The sequence below is a fragment of the Erpetoichthys calabaricus genome, chromosome 15 (genome assembly GCF_900747795.2).
Source record: "Erpetoichthys calabaricus chromosome 15, fErpCal1.3, whole genome shotgun sequence".
NCBI lineage: Eukaryota > Metazoa > Chordata > Cladistia > Polypteriformes > Polypteridae > Erpetoichthys > Erpetoichthys calabaricus.
The window spans coordinates 16,300,395-16,319,030 of record NC_041408.2 but is presented as its reverse complement, the minus strand read 5'-3'; the positions used below and the strand labels follow the sequence as shown (position 1 = coordinate 16,319,030).

At 40.1% G+C, this 18,636-nt stretch overlaps 2 protein-coding genes across 5 annotated transcripts in view; one reads left to right on the top strand and one right to left on the bottom strand.

The window, feature by feature from the left end:
* The window catches only part of plekhh2 (pleckstrin homology domain containing, family H (with MyTH4 domain) member 2), a 79,428-nt gene extending 75,341 nt beyond the window's left edge, over positions 1–4,087 (bottom strand). The window contains exon 1 of the mRNA XM_051919659.1: positions 3,941–4,087. Coding sequence (XP_051775619.1) covers positions 3,941–3,999 — 59 coding nt within the window. The 5' untranslated portion in view covers positions 4,000–4,087. The remainder of the gene's footprint in view (positions 1–3,940) is intronic.
* Positions 4,088–4,250: 163 nt separating this feature from the next.
* The window catches only part of LOC114666192 (thyroid adenoma-associated protein homolog), a 200,495-nt gene continuing 186,109 nt past the window's right edge, over positions 4,251–18,636 (top strand). Inside the window, exon 1 of one of the 4 annotated variants that reach the window (XM_028820955.2) lies at positions 4,251–4,359. The gene's annotated coding sequence lies outside the window, so the exon portion shown is untranslated. The remainder of the gene's footprint in view (positions 4,360–18,636) is intronic. The other 3 variants (XM_051919539.1, XM_051919538.1, XM_051919540.1) reach the window with 3 other exon arrangements.

Sequence of the window (18,636 nt, the reverse complement as noted above, 5' to 3'; positions counted from 1 at the left end):
AATGTATTAATTAAGGCATGGACTACGCTGCTGCCTCGCAGTAAGGAGACCTGGGTTCGCTTCCCGGGTCCTCCCTGCGTGGAGTTTGCATGTTCTCCCCGTGTTTGCATGGGTTTCCTCCCACAGTCCAAAGACATGCAGGTTAGGTGCATTGGCAATCCTAAATTGTCCCTAGTGAGTGCTTGGTGTGTGTGCCTTGCGATGGGCTGGCGCCTGCCCAGGGTTTGTTCCTGCATTGCGCCCTGTGCTGGCTGGGATTGGCTCCAGTTGACCCCCGTGACCCTGTAGTTAGGATATAGTGGGTTAGAAAATGACTGACTGACTGACTGACTGACTAAGGCATGCTACAGTTCCATAAACTGCAACACAGAGTTATGTCTTTACACACACATTACTAGTGTAATCACTCTTTATCCAGGTATCATTCTTGACCAACCCAAAGCATACGCAGTAGCCTCATGTCACATTCTCTGTGCCTCTCTAGAAGAATTTTTAGGATATGCATCTTGCTTAATGAACACCAAAGTTCTTGTCAAAAAGGATTTCATACCCTCAGAATGACCTTCACCAGCTTAGACTACTTTTAATCCTTAACAGTAATCTTGTTTTGTGAGCAGCTCATACTAAACTACAGTTGTCTTTTTTTTTTTTTTTTTTTTTTTTTTTTTTTTTTTTTTTTTTTTAACAGCCTCTAACTTTGATTCAATGAATAGGTTGTAGATGCCCTATACTATTGTTATTGATCAGCAAAAAAATGTAAGAAAAAAAAGAAAAATTATAATAAATGATTATGGGACATATGTGACAGAAAATGAATATGAATCCTGATCAACTCATAATCTTGTTAAATACAGATAATGTTATCACTATTACTGTACAGAGTTGTACAGAGTGGGAAAGGGAGTATGGGTAGAGATTCAACATCTTACTCTACCACTCTGAGGCTATACATTGAGAAGAAAAATGAAATATTTTAAATTCACAGGGGAAAAACACTAAGAAGGTTAAAAAAAGAATCTGACCCATATATGGGTGTAAATTGATGGTAAATTTTGATAAACAGTCAAGAAGTGACAACATTGGTACAACAGGTATATACAGAACAATTAGAAAATAAAATAAATGGCGCAGTGGGTAGGGCTGCTGCCTCGCAGTTAGGAGACTCGGGTTCGCTTCCCGGGTCCTCCCTGCATGGAGTTTGCATATTCTCCCCGTGTCTGCGTGAGTTTCTTCCGGGTAATCCGGTTTCCTCCCACAGTCCAAAGTCATGCAGGTTAGGTGCATTGGCAATTCTAAATTGTCTCTTAGGGTGTGTGGGTGTGTGTGTGTGCGCGCCCTGCGGTGAGCTGGCACCCTGCCCAGGGTTTTCTTCCTGCCTTACGTCCTGTGTTGGCTGGATTGGCTCCAGCAGACCCCCTGACCCTGTAGTTAGGATATATAGTGGGTTGGATGATGGATGGATGGATGTTTAGGTATACTATGAGCATTAATACTAGCCGAGCCTCACAGTCAGACCTAGGAGATGGCTCCATAAAGTAGGAAAAGCAAAGCTAAAAGGACTTTTGCTGATAAAACTACTACGATGTTTAACAGAGGACAGAAAAGTAAGAGGCATGTTTGGCTACACTGAGGAAAATCCGGACCCACATGGCAGACTCTTGTCTGAAGTGTAATAATAAAGATATTGGAACCTACAATACCCTAAATGGTATGTAATTTTTTACATGCCAAACAATACAGCAACATTAGTACTGCTGCAGATAAGATATAATATATATACTGTAAGTCCCATATATATAATAAAAGGCAAAGGGGGTTTTATGGTGTTTTATCAAAATAATATACTCCATAATAAAGGGGGCGACACAACTATCTGTTGATCTGACAGACTTTATGTGGTTCTCTCACACAGGATTACAGAAACCACTTTTGCTATCTTTTACTGTGTTTTTTTCAATGGATTACTAAAATATTCTGATCATTTAATGTGTGATTTTAAATTTTGACTAAAACGATATCATTGTACAAATAATAAAGAAGCAAACACTCGTATTGTAACGAGTATTTATGCGGCATGTTGTTTCCATTAAAGTGGGACAAAACTTTCCACAGCTATATTGGATCTAACATTGATAGTAGTTGGTCTAATAATTCCAAGACTGGGTTTACTCATCTCTGGCTTTGTCTTCAAAGAAAGGGAAAAAGTCATGCTTAATGTTATCTGGAAATGTGTACCTTTGACTTTTTTTAAAAAGTTGCGTTTTTATGGTGTCACATTGGCTACCACTGTCATTACAGGGATCCAGTGTCCCGATTTTGAATCCCTTTACCTGGTTGTTGTTGTCTATGTGGAGTTTATCTGTTTTTCCAGTAGCATAGTGAATTTTTTTTTCTATCACATTCACCAAAGACGCGCTTAGCTGGCCTCTGAATGGTGATTCTGTAGGAGTGTGCGTCTGTGTTATTGGTCCATGAGATGGACTGTCATCGTGTCCAGGGCTGCCCAGGCAGTCTTTTGGCCCCAACCAGATGAACTGAAATAGGAAGAACGTTATGTATTTTTTACGCACCAAACAGATTCAAAGAATTGCCTTGAAATAATTTCAGCTTGCTATATAATTAACAAAATGTTAATAATATGGTGGTTTTAATTTTGTTTAATAAAAAGTATATTTAACTTCAAGATGTTACCAGAGAAATGGTCAGCGTTCTATACTTTTTGACTTCCGACTCTTTGAAGTAGAGTGACCAAATGCAAGCTCAAAGTGCCACCACATAATGTACGTTTTTCAGTTCTGCATTATGCATTCAGCTTTATCTTACCAAGTTAATCTTTATGTTAAAACACTGAGACAATAATAATAATTCTTTGCATTTATATAGCGCTTTTCTCACTACTTAAAGCGCTCAGCAGTTGCAGGTTAAGGGACTTGCTCAAGGGCCCAACAGAGCAGAATCCCTATTGGCATTTACGGGATTCAAACCGGCAACCTTCCGATTGCCAGTGCAGATCTCTAGCTTCACAGCCACCACTCCGCCTTTACATCTTATTAAAACTTTGCATTTGATTTTGTAGATTTGCTGGTAATGTCTTACACGGAATTGCATTTTATCTAACAGTTACTTATGACCCAAATTATACAGTGTAACAATTTATCATTAGCCACACCAAGCAATTCCTTGCTCTTTCATTTTAAAGACATCTGAAACTTGACCTTTGACTCTCCTGAATCGCCAGTACTGATTCATTCAGATCTTATAGGTACTTAACAGATGACTAACAGCATTAGAAGTAGCTTTGTAATGTGTATCATTAGACAGCACATAAGTGACTGCAGTGAAATGATCTGATATTAATATGCTCAGAAATTTGTCTTTCGCTTATCTGGCTTTCTTAACTCAACTTCTGAGTATTTGAAGACTTCTTCTCATTCAGGAGTCGGACTCCGACTTTATCTGGAATTCTAAGCACTCGGATTTTCTTCATTATTACAGGGACTATAGGTAACCTTCTCGATCTAATATGACTTTTGTTAATTAATGAATCTGATTTGTTCTCCGCGAGTTTCTTATTAGCTTGTTTACACCTACGTTATGTGATCTAAATGGTTTCTGCATTTTACTCCCGTAGAATTGTTCGTAGCGAGTAACCCACTCTGCTCTCGTGACTTTCACTTATTCCCAGAGACTTTAGATTCTTCCACTTCTATCATTTTTCACCGCCGTCTCACTGCCACGATAAAATTGGAGTATTTTGATTCTCTTGATATATGCCCAGTGATTCCGTTAGATGCTCATCTCTATGTATCAGGAAGCTTCATCTTTCGCTGCACGCTCCCAATGCCCATCTATTTTTCCCGCATAGTCATTCCCGTTAGCACAGCTCTGGTAACGATGCTATGCGCGCTCCATCCCTTATTTGCCTTACCCACACACTTACCCGGAACAGCTGGCATCGAGGGGATACTCCACAACCAAGTCCTGCCGGGGGCCACTCATATTGACTGGGCTTCCACGGTTCCCAAACTTTCTCCAAAAACCAGAACTCTCCCACCTAACAAGCACAAAGTAAGGGCGGAAAATAAATTCCAATTGACCAATCGGTTCACGGAGCGGGTAGGCGTCACAAGGACTAGCTGTCATTGGATTGACGTGTCAGTTGGCAAATTAACAAGTGAATTAGTAAGAAGTAGGCGGAGCAGGCGTTTACTCATCCAATCAGATCTGCAGGGAGATGAGACGCGCAGTGTCGGAACTGAAGTCGCACACGTGGGAGATATGGCTGCCGAGTGAATTCTGTCTGTGGATTGTATTCTGCCTTTAGAACCTGGAACCACGATAGCAGTCTTGAAACACTAGGTGGGTGAATGGAAAGTCCTGTTCGATGATAACCAGTAGTTTAAGGTTACTGTGCCACGCAAACAATGACACTTGTGCATTTTAAAGCTTTGCTAAATAGAATGAAAAATAATTGGGATTGAGGCCAGCGTGTTACCGGTGTGCGTGGGTTAGTGGCTTTCGTACGGCTAGCAACTTTTAGGGATGAGGCTTTGTAGGAGTCCAGAGGAGGCGAGGATTTTCACATGACTGTTGTGGTGAAGTTCCAGAATGATGCTGTTTGGCAGACTTGGAGGAGGGCAAACTTGATACCCTGATATAGCCCCGTGATTTGGTGTTTAGAATTTAGAAGTGATTCATCGGGATATGAATCCAAAATTGAAAAAAGATTTTGAGCATTCTGCCAGTTCATGTTGCATTATGGTCAATGATTTAATGTGAAACCTTTCCAAGCCTCAGTGTCATCAGACATAGTTTGGCGCTGTGCAATGGAAGTCAACTGTAGGAAACTATTACAGACATCTCTGTCTGCCAGTTTTGTGGATCTGTTGCTGCAATATAACCCGAGAGTTTTGAGTGAAAGGGAAATTTTGACATCTCTTATGCACATCTCCTTTTTTTCCTTGGCAGATTAGTTATGTTACATCTTTGAAAACTGCAATAAGTTAGGGGATTGCATGATTGGCTTCTCTGAAAGGACCCCATTAGGCATAATGTGGTCTGCTTTGTATCATGTTTCAGCCCAAAAACATATACCTAGAATACTCATTGGGTCCAGATTTCTGTGACGTGAGATTTTGCACATCCTGGTACTCTCATTTCCGTCATCATTGCAAAATAATGTGTGGCCTTGGCCTTGTTTGATTGGACGTGCTTTGCAGTTGTCCCTGATGTCCCATCCAGAGGTGGTTGCTGCTTGCAGTCACTGCTGACATGAATAGTATCCAGCTCTCTTGGTAGCTTGTAATGGGCAAACTGTTTCAGATAATGGATGTTTTAGATTAGCAGTCCTCCTGAGTGTTTATTTCCAGCTTCTTGCTAAGGGTCAAGTTCCTAATCAAAAACCTATGTAGAAGAGGCATGAGCAAGTGCCTCTAAATTAGCTCCCCCTTTGCAGAACAGATTTGTTAAAAGCATTTACATTTCTGCTTAATTCTGATTAACTTTTAAATAATGCTCTGTACAAAATCATCATTTGATGTAGAGTAAAAAAGCAGGAAAACAGCCTCACATTCTCATAGCATAATTCAAGATTATCATCTTCTTTTGGCTGCTCCCGTTTGGGGTTGCCACAGCGGATCATCTTCTTCCATATCTTTCTGTCCTCTGCATCTTGTTCTGTTACACCCATCACCTGCATGTCCTCTCTCACCAAATCCATAAACCTTCAGTTAGGTCTTCCTCTCCTCCTCTTGCCTGGCAGCTCTATCCTTAACATCCTTTTCCCAATATACCCAGCATCTCTCCTCTGCACATGTCCAAACCAATGCAATCTTGCCTCTCTGACTTTGTCTCCCCACCATCCAACCTGAGCTGACCCTCTAATGTCCTCATTTCTAATCCTGTCCATCCTCGTCACACCCAATGCAAATCTTAGCATCTTTAACTCTGCCACCTCCAGCTCTATGGGGGTCGCAATTCAATAGTTTTTGAAATTTGAATGATCATGAATTCTTTTTCTCCTTTCAAAACATTTATGCAGCCAACAAATTATTCAGCACAAGTGTGTCAGTGTTTCCTTAAGAGGCATTAGCTCTCTGGAAATGTGTTCTTTTCAATTGCAGCGTTTCAATTAACCTGAATTTAAATAATTATAAATAAAAAAGGTTTTATCCCCCTCCAGCATGCAATAAGACGGTTACAAGATTTACACGAGAAGTAAAAAGGATAATCTAGCTCTTTATTGATGGGTTCACGCGGTATTAAAAACGGGAAGCTTATGACAGACATATCAAGCATGTGGGAGACTCGACCTACGCCGTCTGCCATCTTTCGTCGCCATTCTGAAAGGATTTTAACCGGACAGAAAACATAATCTTCTGCCCTGCCTCGGACGGAAGACTTACTCTTCTGCCCGGCAGCTTCAAAGTGTTGGCCGTAGGTCCATCCTTATATTTGGGTTGCTCCATGTACAGGTTCTTGGCTCCGGATCCAAACAAGGACAGGACAGGACTCAAACCCCACCTTCAAAAATACAGGAATACCACAATGCCTACATGCAGTTCTCATTCTCCCAACAATGCAAGAGAATGGTGTGCTGACAGAAGACAGAAATATACTAGTCTGTCTTTAGGCTGACTATTCAGTTCTCCAGTTGTCCTTTGGCTCTCTAGTCCTGTGCTTGGCTCAGCAATTCTAAATACTGATGCTGTGCCCCTGTGTGCCATACTTGGTCGGCCTGTATGAATGAGTCCATAACAGTGGGCACAGAGAACAGTGACATTAAACTTAATAAAACATAGTATAACAGTCAGTAAGGACTGTTATGGCTCCTTTTTTATGAGTTTGTTGTTTGTCATCTTCTTATATAATACGCTACCGTGGCTGTCTGTTTGTCTGTCCAGGATTTTAAATCACCTGAAGCTCGCAAACTGTTTGAACTATTGACCTGAAATTCGGTACATATATACTATGTGACGTCTACTATCCACTTTCCCGGTGATGATTGACCTCCAAGGTTACTCCACTTTTTATTTTTATTTTATTTTATTGTGGAATCAACTGTCGGCAGCAGCCAGCAGGGTGGCCGTGCGGTGCGTGCGTATGGGCGCCGTTCTCATCCTTAACACCTTCTCTGTCACTTCCCCTACCTCTTCATATCTTAAATCATTCTTGAGGCAGATTGAGTGAAAAATTAAGAAAACGTACTAAGTAATTACAACACAAACACTGACTTAATCAGCTTTAATGCAAAAAGATGCCGGCGAAAGAAGAGAAGAAGTGGGCTGCTAGGGTAGAGAAAAGAGCTGCTCAGGAAAGTCAAGTCAAAGTCAAAGTGAACTTTATTGTCATCTCAACCATATACAAGTATACAGATAGACAAAATTGCGAAGCTCAGGGTCCACAGTGTAACAACATGACTTGCAAATAATAAATTAAAAATAGAATTTAAATTTAAAAATTAAAAACACAAACAAGACAAGACATTGTGCAAAGACAGGACAAAGAAGTAGCAGCAATATTGATGCGTAATATATGTAATATAATAAATAAATAATAGATATAGATAATACAGAAATGATCAGTGTATGCTAATAGTTGTTTAAGACGTGTAAACAATGACCGGTCAGAATGTTTCACAGCAGAAGGATAACAAGAGTGTCAAAATACTTAAAGGTCAGTATGAGATTTTCAGTTCTTGTCTCCATGCACACTCGTCTTTGCAGGACAGTGGCTCGCATATATAAAAGTTCTGTTTTTAGCGGTGGTTGAGGCCGTGTGGAAGGTCCCAGGGGGCAGCCTGGTGTTAAGGAGTCTAACAGCTTGGGAGTAACAACTCTCCTGCAGCCTGGCAGATCTGGCTTTGATGCTGCAGTATCTTCTCTTGGATGGCAGAAGTGTGAAAAGTCCATGTGAGGGGTGTAAGGGGTCCTGCACAATGCTGCAGGCTTTGTGGACACTGCATTTGTAAAATATGCCCTGTAGTAAAGGGAGAGGCACCCCAATAATGTTCTCTGCTGTCTTCACTATCCTTTGCAGGCGCTTGCAGTCGGATATGTTGCAGTTGCCATACCAGACAGTGATGCAGCTGGTCAGAACACTCTCAATGGTGGCCTCTGTAGAACATGGTGAGGATGGAAGGGGGAAGACTTGCTCGCTTCAGCCGCCTCAGGAAGTGTAGTCTCTGCTGGGCTTTCCTGATTAGTGAGGAGGTGTTATGTGTCCACGTAAATTCCTCAGTTATGTGCACACCGAGGAACTTGGTATTCCTAACAGTCAACACATCTAAACCATTGATGCTGAGTGGGAGGTGGGCAGGACGTGATTTTTATGAAGTCCACGATTATCACTTTTGTCTTGTCGAAAGGAAAGGAAGCAACAAGCGCATCAACCTCTGAGCACACGAATGCCAAACTTTCAGAGAGAGGATGAAAACTAGGAATGCTCAAGTCAAGTGTATTCACTGCACATTATCGTGCAGTGCACCGTTACTGGTAATATATCCATCCATCCATTTTCCAACCCGCTGAATCCGAACACAGGGTCACGGGGGTCTGCTGGAGCCAATCCCAGCCAACACGGGGCGCAAGGCAGGAACCAATCCCGGGCAGGGTGCCAACCCACCACAGGACCTGGTAATATATAATATGATTTATTTTTAGATTTTTTTTTGTCCTTTTCCGTAATTCTCCACAATAGTATTTTGAAGTTTTCATATAAAAAGTCACTTCAAATTTTAAATGTTACAATAGAAACAGGTAGAATCTTTTGAAACACAGTTACATTAATTATTCCTTTGCCATCATGTGGTTAGAAGATTTTGACAGTAGTTGGCAATTGTACATTTATCACAGAAAAACCTTGAAACAAATGATGATTCTTTTGATCAGATACTATCTGTAAATTATACAGTTTGAAACACATTTTGGGTTTCTGCTCGCTGGAGGATCTGGGTCTGTTGTATAATATTTTTGTGACATTTGAACACTTTTCTCACGTTTTTTTCTTGTGTGTGACTGTTTCGGCCTGTCTAAATTTTCCTATTTGCCTGTTAACGTTTGCAGGATTGTGCTCTGGTAATGTCATTTGTTGTAGCTGCAGCAGTGACTTGTTATAATGTGGTTGCTGTTTACTGCATGAGTCATGCATGGGAAGTTTTTGGAGCCTTTTTGTATATTAAGCAAACACATGTTGCAACTCTGGAGTCAAGGTATTCTATGACTGTTTTTTCTTAGACGGAAAGAAAAAGAAAGTAATTAAGAAGTAATAAATAAAAGAAAAACAAAACAGTAACTGCTTATTATTATTTTTGTTTCTAGGGCTGGGAGCCCAGAACTGTAAATCAAATAGAAGCCCTGAGAAAAAGCTGCCTAAAGACTCCATTTTCTGTTTGGTTCAAAATGATGCTTTTTTTTCCATTTGTTTGTTGAATTCTGTTACTCATCATTCAGCTGCTTATGTTTGCTTTTTTGATTGTTTTCACCTACTGTACAATCTCCTGGTTTTGACCTTTTATCAGTTTCAAGACTTAGATCAAAAAATCAATATTGTTGCTCTGATGCAGGGAGGCAGAATGACTTCTTTGCTCTTTACATGGGCATGGGAAAGGCATTATGTACATTGCATCCAGAAAGTATTCACAGCGCATCACTTTTCCCACATTTTGTTATGTTACAGCCTTATTCCAAAATGGATTAAATTCATTTTTTTCCTCAGAATTCTGCACACAACACCCCATAATGACAACGTGAAAAAAGTTTACTTGATGTTTTTGCAAATTTATTAAAAATAAAAAAACTGAGAAATCTCATGTACATAAGTATTCACAGCCTTTGCTCAATACTTTGTCGATGCACCTTTGGCAGCAATTACAGCCTCAAGTCTTGTTGAATATGATGCCACAAGCTTGTCACACCTATCCTTGGCCAGTTTTGCCCATTCCTCTTTGCAGCACCTCTCAAGCTCCATCAGGTTGGATGGGAAGCGTCGGTGCACAGCCATTTTAAGATCTCTCCAGAGATGTTCAATCGGATTCAAGTCTGGGCTCTGGCTGGGCCACTCAAGGACATTCACAGAGTTGTCCTGAAGCCACTCTTTTGATATCTTGGCTGTGTGCTTAGGGTCGTTGTCCTGCTGAAAGATGAACCGTCGCCCCAGTCTGAGGTCAAGAGCGCTCTGGAGCAGGTTTTCATCCAGGATGTCTCTGTACATTGCTGCAGTCATCTTTCCCTTTATCCTGACTAGTCTCCCAGTTCCTGCCGCTGAAAAACATCCCCACAGCATGATGCTGCCACCACCATGCTTCACTGTAGGGATGGTATTGGCCTGGTGATGAGCGGTGCCTGGTTTCCTCCAAACGTGACGCCTGGCATACACACCAAAGAGTTCAATCTTTGTCTCATCAGACCAGAGAATTTTCTTTCTCATGGTCTGAGAGTCCTTCAGGTGCCTTTTGGCAAACTCCAGGCGGGCTGCCATGTACCTTTTACTAAGGAGTGGCTTCTGTCTGGCCACTCTACCATACAGGCCTGATTGGTGGATTGCTGCAGAGATGGTTGTCCTTCTGGAAGGTTCTCCTCTCTCCACAGAGGACCTCTGGAGCTCTGACAGAGTGACCATCGGGTTCTTGGTCACCTCCCTGACTAAGGCCCTTCTCCCCCGATCGCTCAGTTCAGATGGCCGGCCAGCTCTAGGAAGAGTCCTGGTAGTTTCAAACTTCTTCCACTTACGGATGATGGAAGCCACTGTGCTCATTGGGACCTTCAAAGCAACAGAAAATTTTCTGTAACCTTCCCCAGATTTGTGCTTTGAGACAATCCTGTCTCGGAGGTCTACAGACAATTCCTTTGACTTCATGCTTGGTTTGTGCTCTGACATGAACTGTCAACTGTGGGACCTTATATAGACAGGTGTGTGCCTTTCCAAATCATGTCCAGTCAACTGAATTTACCACAGGTGGATTCCAATTAAGCTGCAGAAACATCTCAAGGATGATCAGGGGAAACAGGACGCAGCTGAGCTCAATTTCGAGCTTCACGGCAAAGGCTGTGAATACTTATGTACATGTGCTTTCTCAATTTGTTTATTTTTAATAAATTTGCAAAAACCTCAAGTAAACTTTTTTCACGTTGTCATTATGGGGTGTTGTGTGTAGAATTTTGAGGAAAAAAATGAATTTAATCCATTTTGGAATAAGGCTGTAACATAACAAAATGTGGAAAAAGTGATGCGCTGTGAATACTTTCTGGATGCACTGTAAATAAAATGTATTATTATTATTATTACATGGCTCTTTTCAAAAGGATTGCTCGCTTTTCCTACACTGGGTAGCATACGTTTTGTGACATTGCAGGCTTGCTGTTTTATTAGGCTCCTCTGATACTGGCGTTGAAGCTCATACTATGGGTGACTCTTCTCTGGCTAATGCCACTTGTCAGTGCTCTTAATATATAATATGATCAAGAGACCAAAGGAAAAACATCTTCTGTTTTTAGACACTGGCGAGCGAAGCGAGAAGGGGGCAAAGCCCCCTAGTCTTTAAAAAAACAAAAAAAAAAAATTATTGAAATATTGTTGACTACTGTTGAAACTACTATATATATAAGTATTACCACAGATTTAATAAAATTGGTGGCTGTGAGCATATCCTAGCTGCACTGAGCTCAAGGCATGAATTGAATCTCGAAAGGAGCCAGTTTATCATAGACTTGTGTTTTTCTTTTTCCAACATTATTTGGAATTGCCCCTTGTATAGAAGATTTATCATAAAAATATTTAACAATTACATGCATTCTCAAAAAATTCCAAGGCTGTGAATCAACTCACATGTTACTTTATGTTTAATAATCTGTCAATTTTATATTTGTACAAAAAATATGGATTCTTTTGGGGGAAAAACTGTAATTAAATTCATACTGTGTTTGCAGTTTGTTTCAATGAGTTTTGTTAGTTGAGCCTTGCCAATATGTGACTGTTGAAACTTGGTGGGGATGAACCAAATCTGTAAATCTTAACGGTTATGGTGGAGAAAGGATATTGCTTTGAAATCTTGGTGAAATCATTATACAGTAAGCATGGTGAGTCGCAGATTCTAAAAACTTACATTGTATGACTAGGAATGAATATGTGATTAGACGAACAAAATGCTTTGAAGAGAACTATGCTTTTTCTTGTCATTTAATCCTTTAAGCTATAAAACAATTTGATAAAAAAGAGAGACAGATGTTATTTTTTCAGTGAAAGTAAAAATGTCATTTTGTGCTTAAGTGGATTATGGAATAATTTGGGGTTAGTTGCCTGTTGTAATCCTTTTACCTCTTTCATTTGCGGTACGTTTATTATATTTATAGTGTGACAGACAATGAAACACTAAGAATTTGTAATGTAATTTGTAATGGTGCTGTGAATAAGTTAGATTTTCATATACAGTATCACGAAACCTGGAGATTTTTCTGAAGTGTAAAAAGAAGTGGCATAGAATTATTTTCTAAGAGGGAAATAAGGTAATTGGGAGTGGGGGCTTTATGAGAACGACCCTTGAGCAGGCCCCAAATCCAAAAGAATGTATGGACACCAATAAAGTCCAAATAAAAAGGGGATTTATTGATGGTGGGCAGGATAACAAAAAAAAACAAACAGATAGAGGGACACGCAATACACAACAAAGCTAACCTCATTCAGGCTTTTCCCTGCCTTGTAAGCTATTCCTTTTCAATTCCATCTTGATTCTTGAATCTTACATTTTCAATATTGCCTTGTTGTGGAGTTCCTCCTCCTGTGTACCAGGTGAATTCTTGTCACAAATACACTCCTGAACTCCAAATTTGCCTTGCTGAGGATAGTGGTTCCATTTGAACGGCAGTGCAGGATGACATTCACGGTCATGGACACTTGATTGGCTAGTAGTAATGTGCCATTCCTGACCATTTTGGAGGAGCCCACATATCTGGTTGGAGCATGGCTGAAGTCCCCCATTGCGCCTGACAGGCCCAGAGGACTAAGGACATTTCCTTCATTGGACACCTTTACTACAATACCCAGGACAGGACTTCCTCCAACTTCCCGAGTCTGCTTGGCCTCTCATCACAGGCAGTGGTCTATGCTAGCTCCTGGAAATTTAAAAAAGCCCCGGTAGTTCAACTCCAGTTCCTACTTCCTACAGTACTTGACACATGCAATATACTTGCAAACTCAAAATTCAGACATGAAAAAGTTTCAAGCTGCAGAAATTGCCTTATGTTAAAAGCAGGGGTGGACATATTGTAAATACATAAGGCAGTTTTCTAGGCCACAAGCATTGTATACAGGGGGTCGGGGGTTACCTTCAACTTTTTACAGCAACATTTATTAGTAATGTTTTGTTGTGCAACAGAGTTCATAGCACTCTTAACCCATAATATAAACACAATTGATATCATGGAAGGGAATATTTCAGCAAAGATAATATATTTAAAGGAATATGTCATGCTGATGGATGTTTGTTTTTTTTGCAATGTACAAAAAAATATTTGATCAAAAATTAACTGAAATACTGCATTAATACTGCATTCTCAAATTTTGTTTTCAAACCTGACTTAGACACCACTAATTCTTTTCTCTGTGGGAAAACATCAGTTTGACGTCCCGGGTTATTCTGAGGTGCAGTATGTCCTTTACAGTGTTATATATTGTTGACCACAGGCAGTAATCTTTATGGAAGCCGAGAGGGGATGTCCAATATCGTTATTTTTTTAAATTGTTTCCTCAAGATAATGGACTAATTTTATCGAGATCTCGATAAAACAAAAGATCTCGTTTTCTCGAAATTATGAAATAATTGTATCTAACGTTTAATGTTTAGCTTATTGAAGCCATGTCCTCTTTGAAATGGCAGAAGAGCAGAACTGTATTGATCAGCACGTCACATTTTTGTTCAATCAAGAGCTGACGCAGGCTGAAATATGTTTATGCCTTAGTTTAGAAAATAATAACGTTAAGTGTCCGTCATTTAAGAAGACGGATAGCAAGACTTCAGCTGTATAGGCATCGCAATCTAAGCGAGCCTGATGCCAGGAGCAAAGGTTAAGTTTTGTTTTCTCGAGATTGCAATAAAATTATTCCGTTATCTTGAGAAAACAAAGTTTGTTTTCTCGAGATCTCTTTAAAATTAGTCTGTTATCTCGAGGAGACAATTTTAAAAAATAATGATATTGCATGTCCTCTTTCGACTTCCGTAGATCTTTGTTTGCAGCTGCATTAACATTTATCATGCTTGGACCACTAAGAGGGTCCTCATGTTATTAAAGATAAGGTTTAGGCCTGAAAAAAGCATGTTTACACTCTGCAATTTTTGGACTAATATAAGGAGCATTTTCACAACCTCCAGTATACCTATTAGGAGCACAGAGTGCATATCAGTTAATGGTGAGCATCTTATGTTTTATAAGGTTCATCTATTGCCCTTGCTGTGACTACATAAAGCAAGATCTGTTTGCAGTAGAGTATAGTCTCTGGTTTTGAAAGGTTAATGTCCGTTTCTGAATCTGAACACTTGGAAATTTGTTACAGGAGCATTGCTGGAATATTCAAGCCATCAAATGCGATCAAAAAGCTACTGAATATTTTCAGCTGCAGTAAGCCCTGTCAGTTGAAAAGAGTCACCTGCTGCATCAGTATACATATTTGTTTCCAGGTTGAACTGTTACAACATTTGTTAGGTATTGCAGGCTCACTAGTACAGTAAACAGACTAATATTACTGTGCTTTCTCACTTTTTAAGTTCTAAAATTTGAAAGAACCATTTTTATATGGGGTTTCTAGATGCTCTCTGCATATAGCACAGTACATTCTTTGACTTCACTGTGATGCTGTCCACTCCCTGCAGAGATCCCGTCTTTGCTGAATGACTTCATATTTAATCCGCTAAGTATTTTTTTAAATCCATAACATGGTATGCATTAATTATTACTTTATTTATATCATGGTAAATGTCGAGAGGATACTATTAACTTTTGTCATTCTTGCCTTCGCTGCCCTAGTTCCATCACAGCTCACTCCATTATTTCTCTTCCTTGCTTTATAGACTTACTGCACAATCTCACTATATTTTTCACAAGTGTGTGTGTGTCTGTGTGTAAATCCATTAACCAAAAGTGGAGAAGGAAGGGCAAATATAATATGGATGACCTACAGTACATGATGAAGAGATGCTCTTCAAATATTTTTGCATGTCTTTCTTTACCTTTGATGACCTGTTTTATCATATTCAGCCATTCGTTCATCATTCTGGCACCCACATGGCCAGACTTTCCTTGAAATTCACCATTCAGGGTACGTGGCGCAACACCCAGTTCACTGTGTAGTTAAAATAAATAAATAAATAAAAAAAACCTTGCGAGTGTAGCATTCAGCAAAAACGTAGTGCTTGTTGCTGCATCTGATATCATTTTTTTTTGTTGCTTTGCTGCCCTTGCAACCAGCGTCGGCGCATCAAGTATAAACAAGGCTTTCAATGGTGGTTAACATCAGTCTGGTGCATTATAAGCAGCTGACACCAAAGTTAAGATTGTACACAAAGAAATTGGTCTTGTTTTTATTATTTTTGATTAGGAAAATATTGCAAGGAGCAAAGATCCAAAACCGCTGGTAGTCTGTAGTTTGGTTGTCCAAAATTTAAAACTGGTAGTCATGGGAGGTCAGACTACCGATTTGTCAGCCCTTGTAAAAGGCAGTGAACACAATTATATATAAACTCTCTACTTCCCATAGAATATCACAGTAGGATATAACTCCTGGCTTTTGTGACAACACTATAAGAGTCCAAGTTGCATGGAAATGTATTTTCCTCTAGCATGAAATGAAGGAGGAGAACATAAAAAAGAATGTGTTATAAAAGACTGTCTATTGGTTTTCTGAAACATTTTGCTTAGTTTTAATCACCTAATCTATAAAGAAGTTTACTGCTCCTACTTTATTTTTTGTGTTGATGAGATTTCAATAAACACTTTAGATAATTTATAACAGAACATAGTATGCTAAACTGGGGGAAGATAACACTGAATAAATAATTAAGAAACTAAGAGTAGGGACTTAATGGCTGAACGTGTATGTCGCTGACAATGTTTGGCACGCAGCATGTGTCAAATCAAAAAGGGAAACTGTGCTTGTGTTTTCTGACAACTTCAAATGTGTCGGAGTGATCTGATCAAAGCCTGGTCACAAGTGTATTTACTCCTATTTTATATCATAAACCTATTGTCACACAGGTGCGACTGGGTGGCAGCTAAAGGGCCTGAATAATAGTAGTACCACGCCAGACCAGGGGGTGATGAGCTGCACTGACTTTCTCTCTCAATCCTCTGCAGACCATCCACGGGAAATCCCGCTCGCTTCCGGCACCTATGATAACATCACTTCCGTTACCAGCGATATCAACAACGTCACTTCTGATACCTGTGCCTTTGATGAGGTCACTTCTGGTCCCAACAACATCGCTTCCTGTCTCGGCCTTTAACACTAGAATTACCAGAGCCTATGAAAAAACTCGTAGATCCGGCCCACCTTAAATCGCTTCTTAAAACCCTTCTCACCTCTCCGCCAGCGTCTTTTGTCATCTAAATGTACTGATAAAGACAAGCTGGCTATCCCATCCCCCCAACGACTTAGAACGTAAACAAGCTTTTCCCAGCTCATGCCTTGATTGATTATCTGGGAGTGAAGTGGAGTTTTAGAGTAGAAATAATAAGATTGTTATTTGGAACACACGCATTTCATATGTGTTGCATTTCTACAGTAATCTGTGTAAACACATTGTTAAAACAGAAACGGTTTACAATATTCTAGTAGCAAATGACAAAATGTAGGCATAAACTGTATAATGTATGAAGCCTGAAGTCCAAATATCAAAGAAACACTTTCACAAAAGGTACAAAAAAAAAAGCCACCGCCAAAAAAAGCCGCCTTAGTGTGCGACTTTGACACACATTAGCTATCACTGCTTCCGTGGCGCAACAGTATCAGTTGCTGACTGGGAATCCAAAGATCGTGAGTTCGATCCTGCACAACTTCATTTTGAGAAGTGTTCTTATTTTCACTATTTTAGAATAAATAAGATACATTTGATTTCAGTCTGTAACAGCCGGTGTAATTTATGATATTTGTAAAAGTTAGCTTTATTTTTTTTTTAAATTCACTTTTCATTGTGTCAGTCGCGTTCAGGATACTTCCCTACCGCCCCCCACCTGACACTGCTGTTTTCACATAAAGATGCTCTATAGTTCTGCAGTGTATCACGATACATACGACCACATGTTTTTTTCCCCCAATATTGCCAGTCCCCACGTGTTGCTGTATGCTGTTTCTTTTGTACTCCCGGACATGCAGAGGAAAGCATAGTAAAGGGCAGTAACTTCAGCGCTATATGCAATCATCAGGCACTTCCCATCTGATACTGCTGTTTTCACATAAAGACGCGCTAAAGCTCTGCAGTGTACTTGTGACTGCATTGTCGTACCAATGCTTGCGAACTGAAGTGTCTGCATGCACTTTTCGTGGCATTATACGTGTATTTTTTGAGCATGCCCATGTAGCTCAAACACAGGAACATATGTTGATGTAAAAGTATAACAAAACAAGTGCACTTTTATTCAAGACAATAACCGAAGCAAAAAGAAAGCAAGTTACTGTAGGCGGTTGATATGACAGCTTGCGTGGTGGAATGCTAAGAACTGCTGATTTCCATTCCGTGCTATGTAACTGTTAACATTTGAATCTGATGATTGCATATAGCGCTGTCTTATTCAGTGTGCACAAGAACATGCAGGTGGCCAGTTGCTGAGTGCTACAATACACATTTAAAAAAAAGAAAGAGACAAATATATGTGACGTTTTGAAGAAATCATTTTATGACACGAATACAGTGATCTTTCGCTATATCACGCTTCGCCTTTCGCGGCTTCACTCTATCGCGGATTTTATATGTAAGCATATTTAAATATATATCGTGGATTTTTTGCTGGTTCACGGATTTCTGAGGACAATGGGTCTTTTAATTTCTGGTACATGCTTCCTCAGTTGGTTTGCCCAGTTGATTTCATACAAGGGACGCTATTGGCAGATGGCTGAGAAGCTACCCAACTTACTTTTCTCTTTCTCTCTGTTGCGCTTTCTCTGATCCTGACGTAGGGGGTGTGAGCAGGGGGGCTGTTCACACACCTAGACGATATGGACGCTCGTCTAAAAATACTGAAAGATTATCTTCACGTTGCTAGCTTCTGTGCAGCTGCTTAGTGAAGCGACATGCTGCACGGTGCTTCGCATACTTAAAAGCTCGAAGGGCACGTATTGATTTTTCAGTTTGTTTTTCTCTGTCTCTCTCTCCCTGCTCCTGACGGAGGGGGTGTGAGCTGCCGCCTTCAACAGCTTTGTGCCGCGGTGCTTCGCATACTTAAATGCTAAACAGCCCTATTGATTTGTTTGCTTTCTATGTCTTTATGACAGTCTTTGCTCCTGACACACACTCCTTTGAAGAGGAAGATATGTTTACATTCTTTTAATTGTAAGACAGAACTGTCATCTCTGTCTTGTCATGGAGCACAGTTTAAACTTTTGAAAAAGAGACAAATGTTTGTTTGCAGTGTTTGAATAACGTTCCTGTCTCTC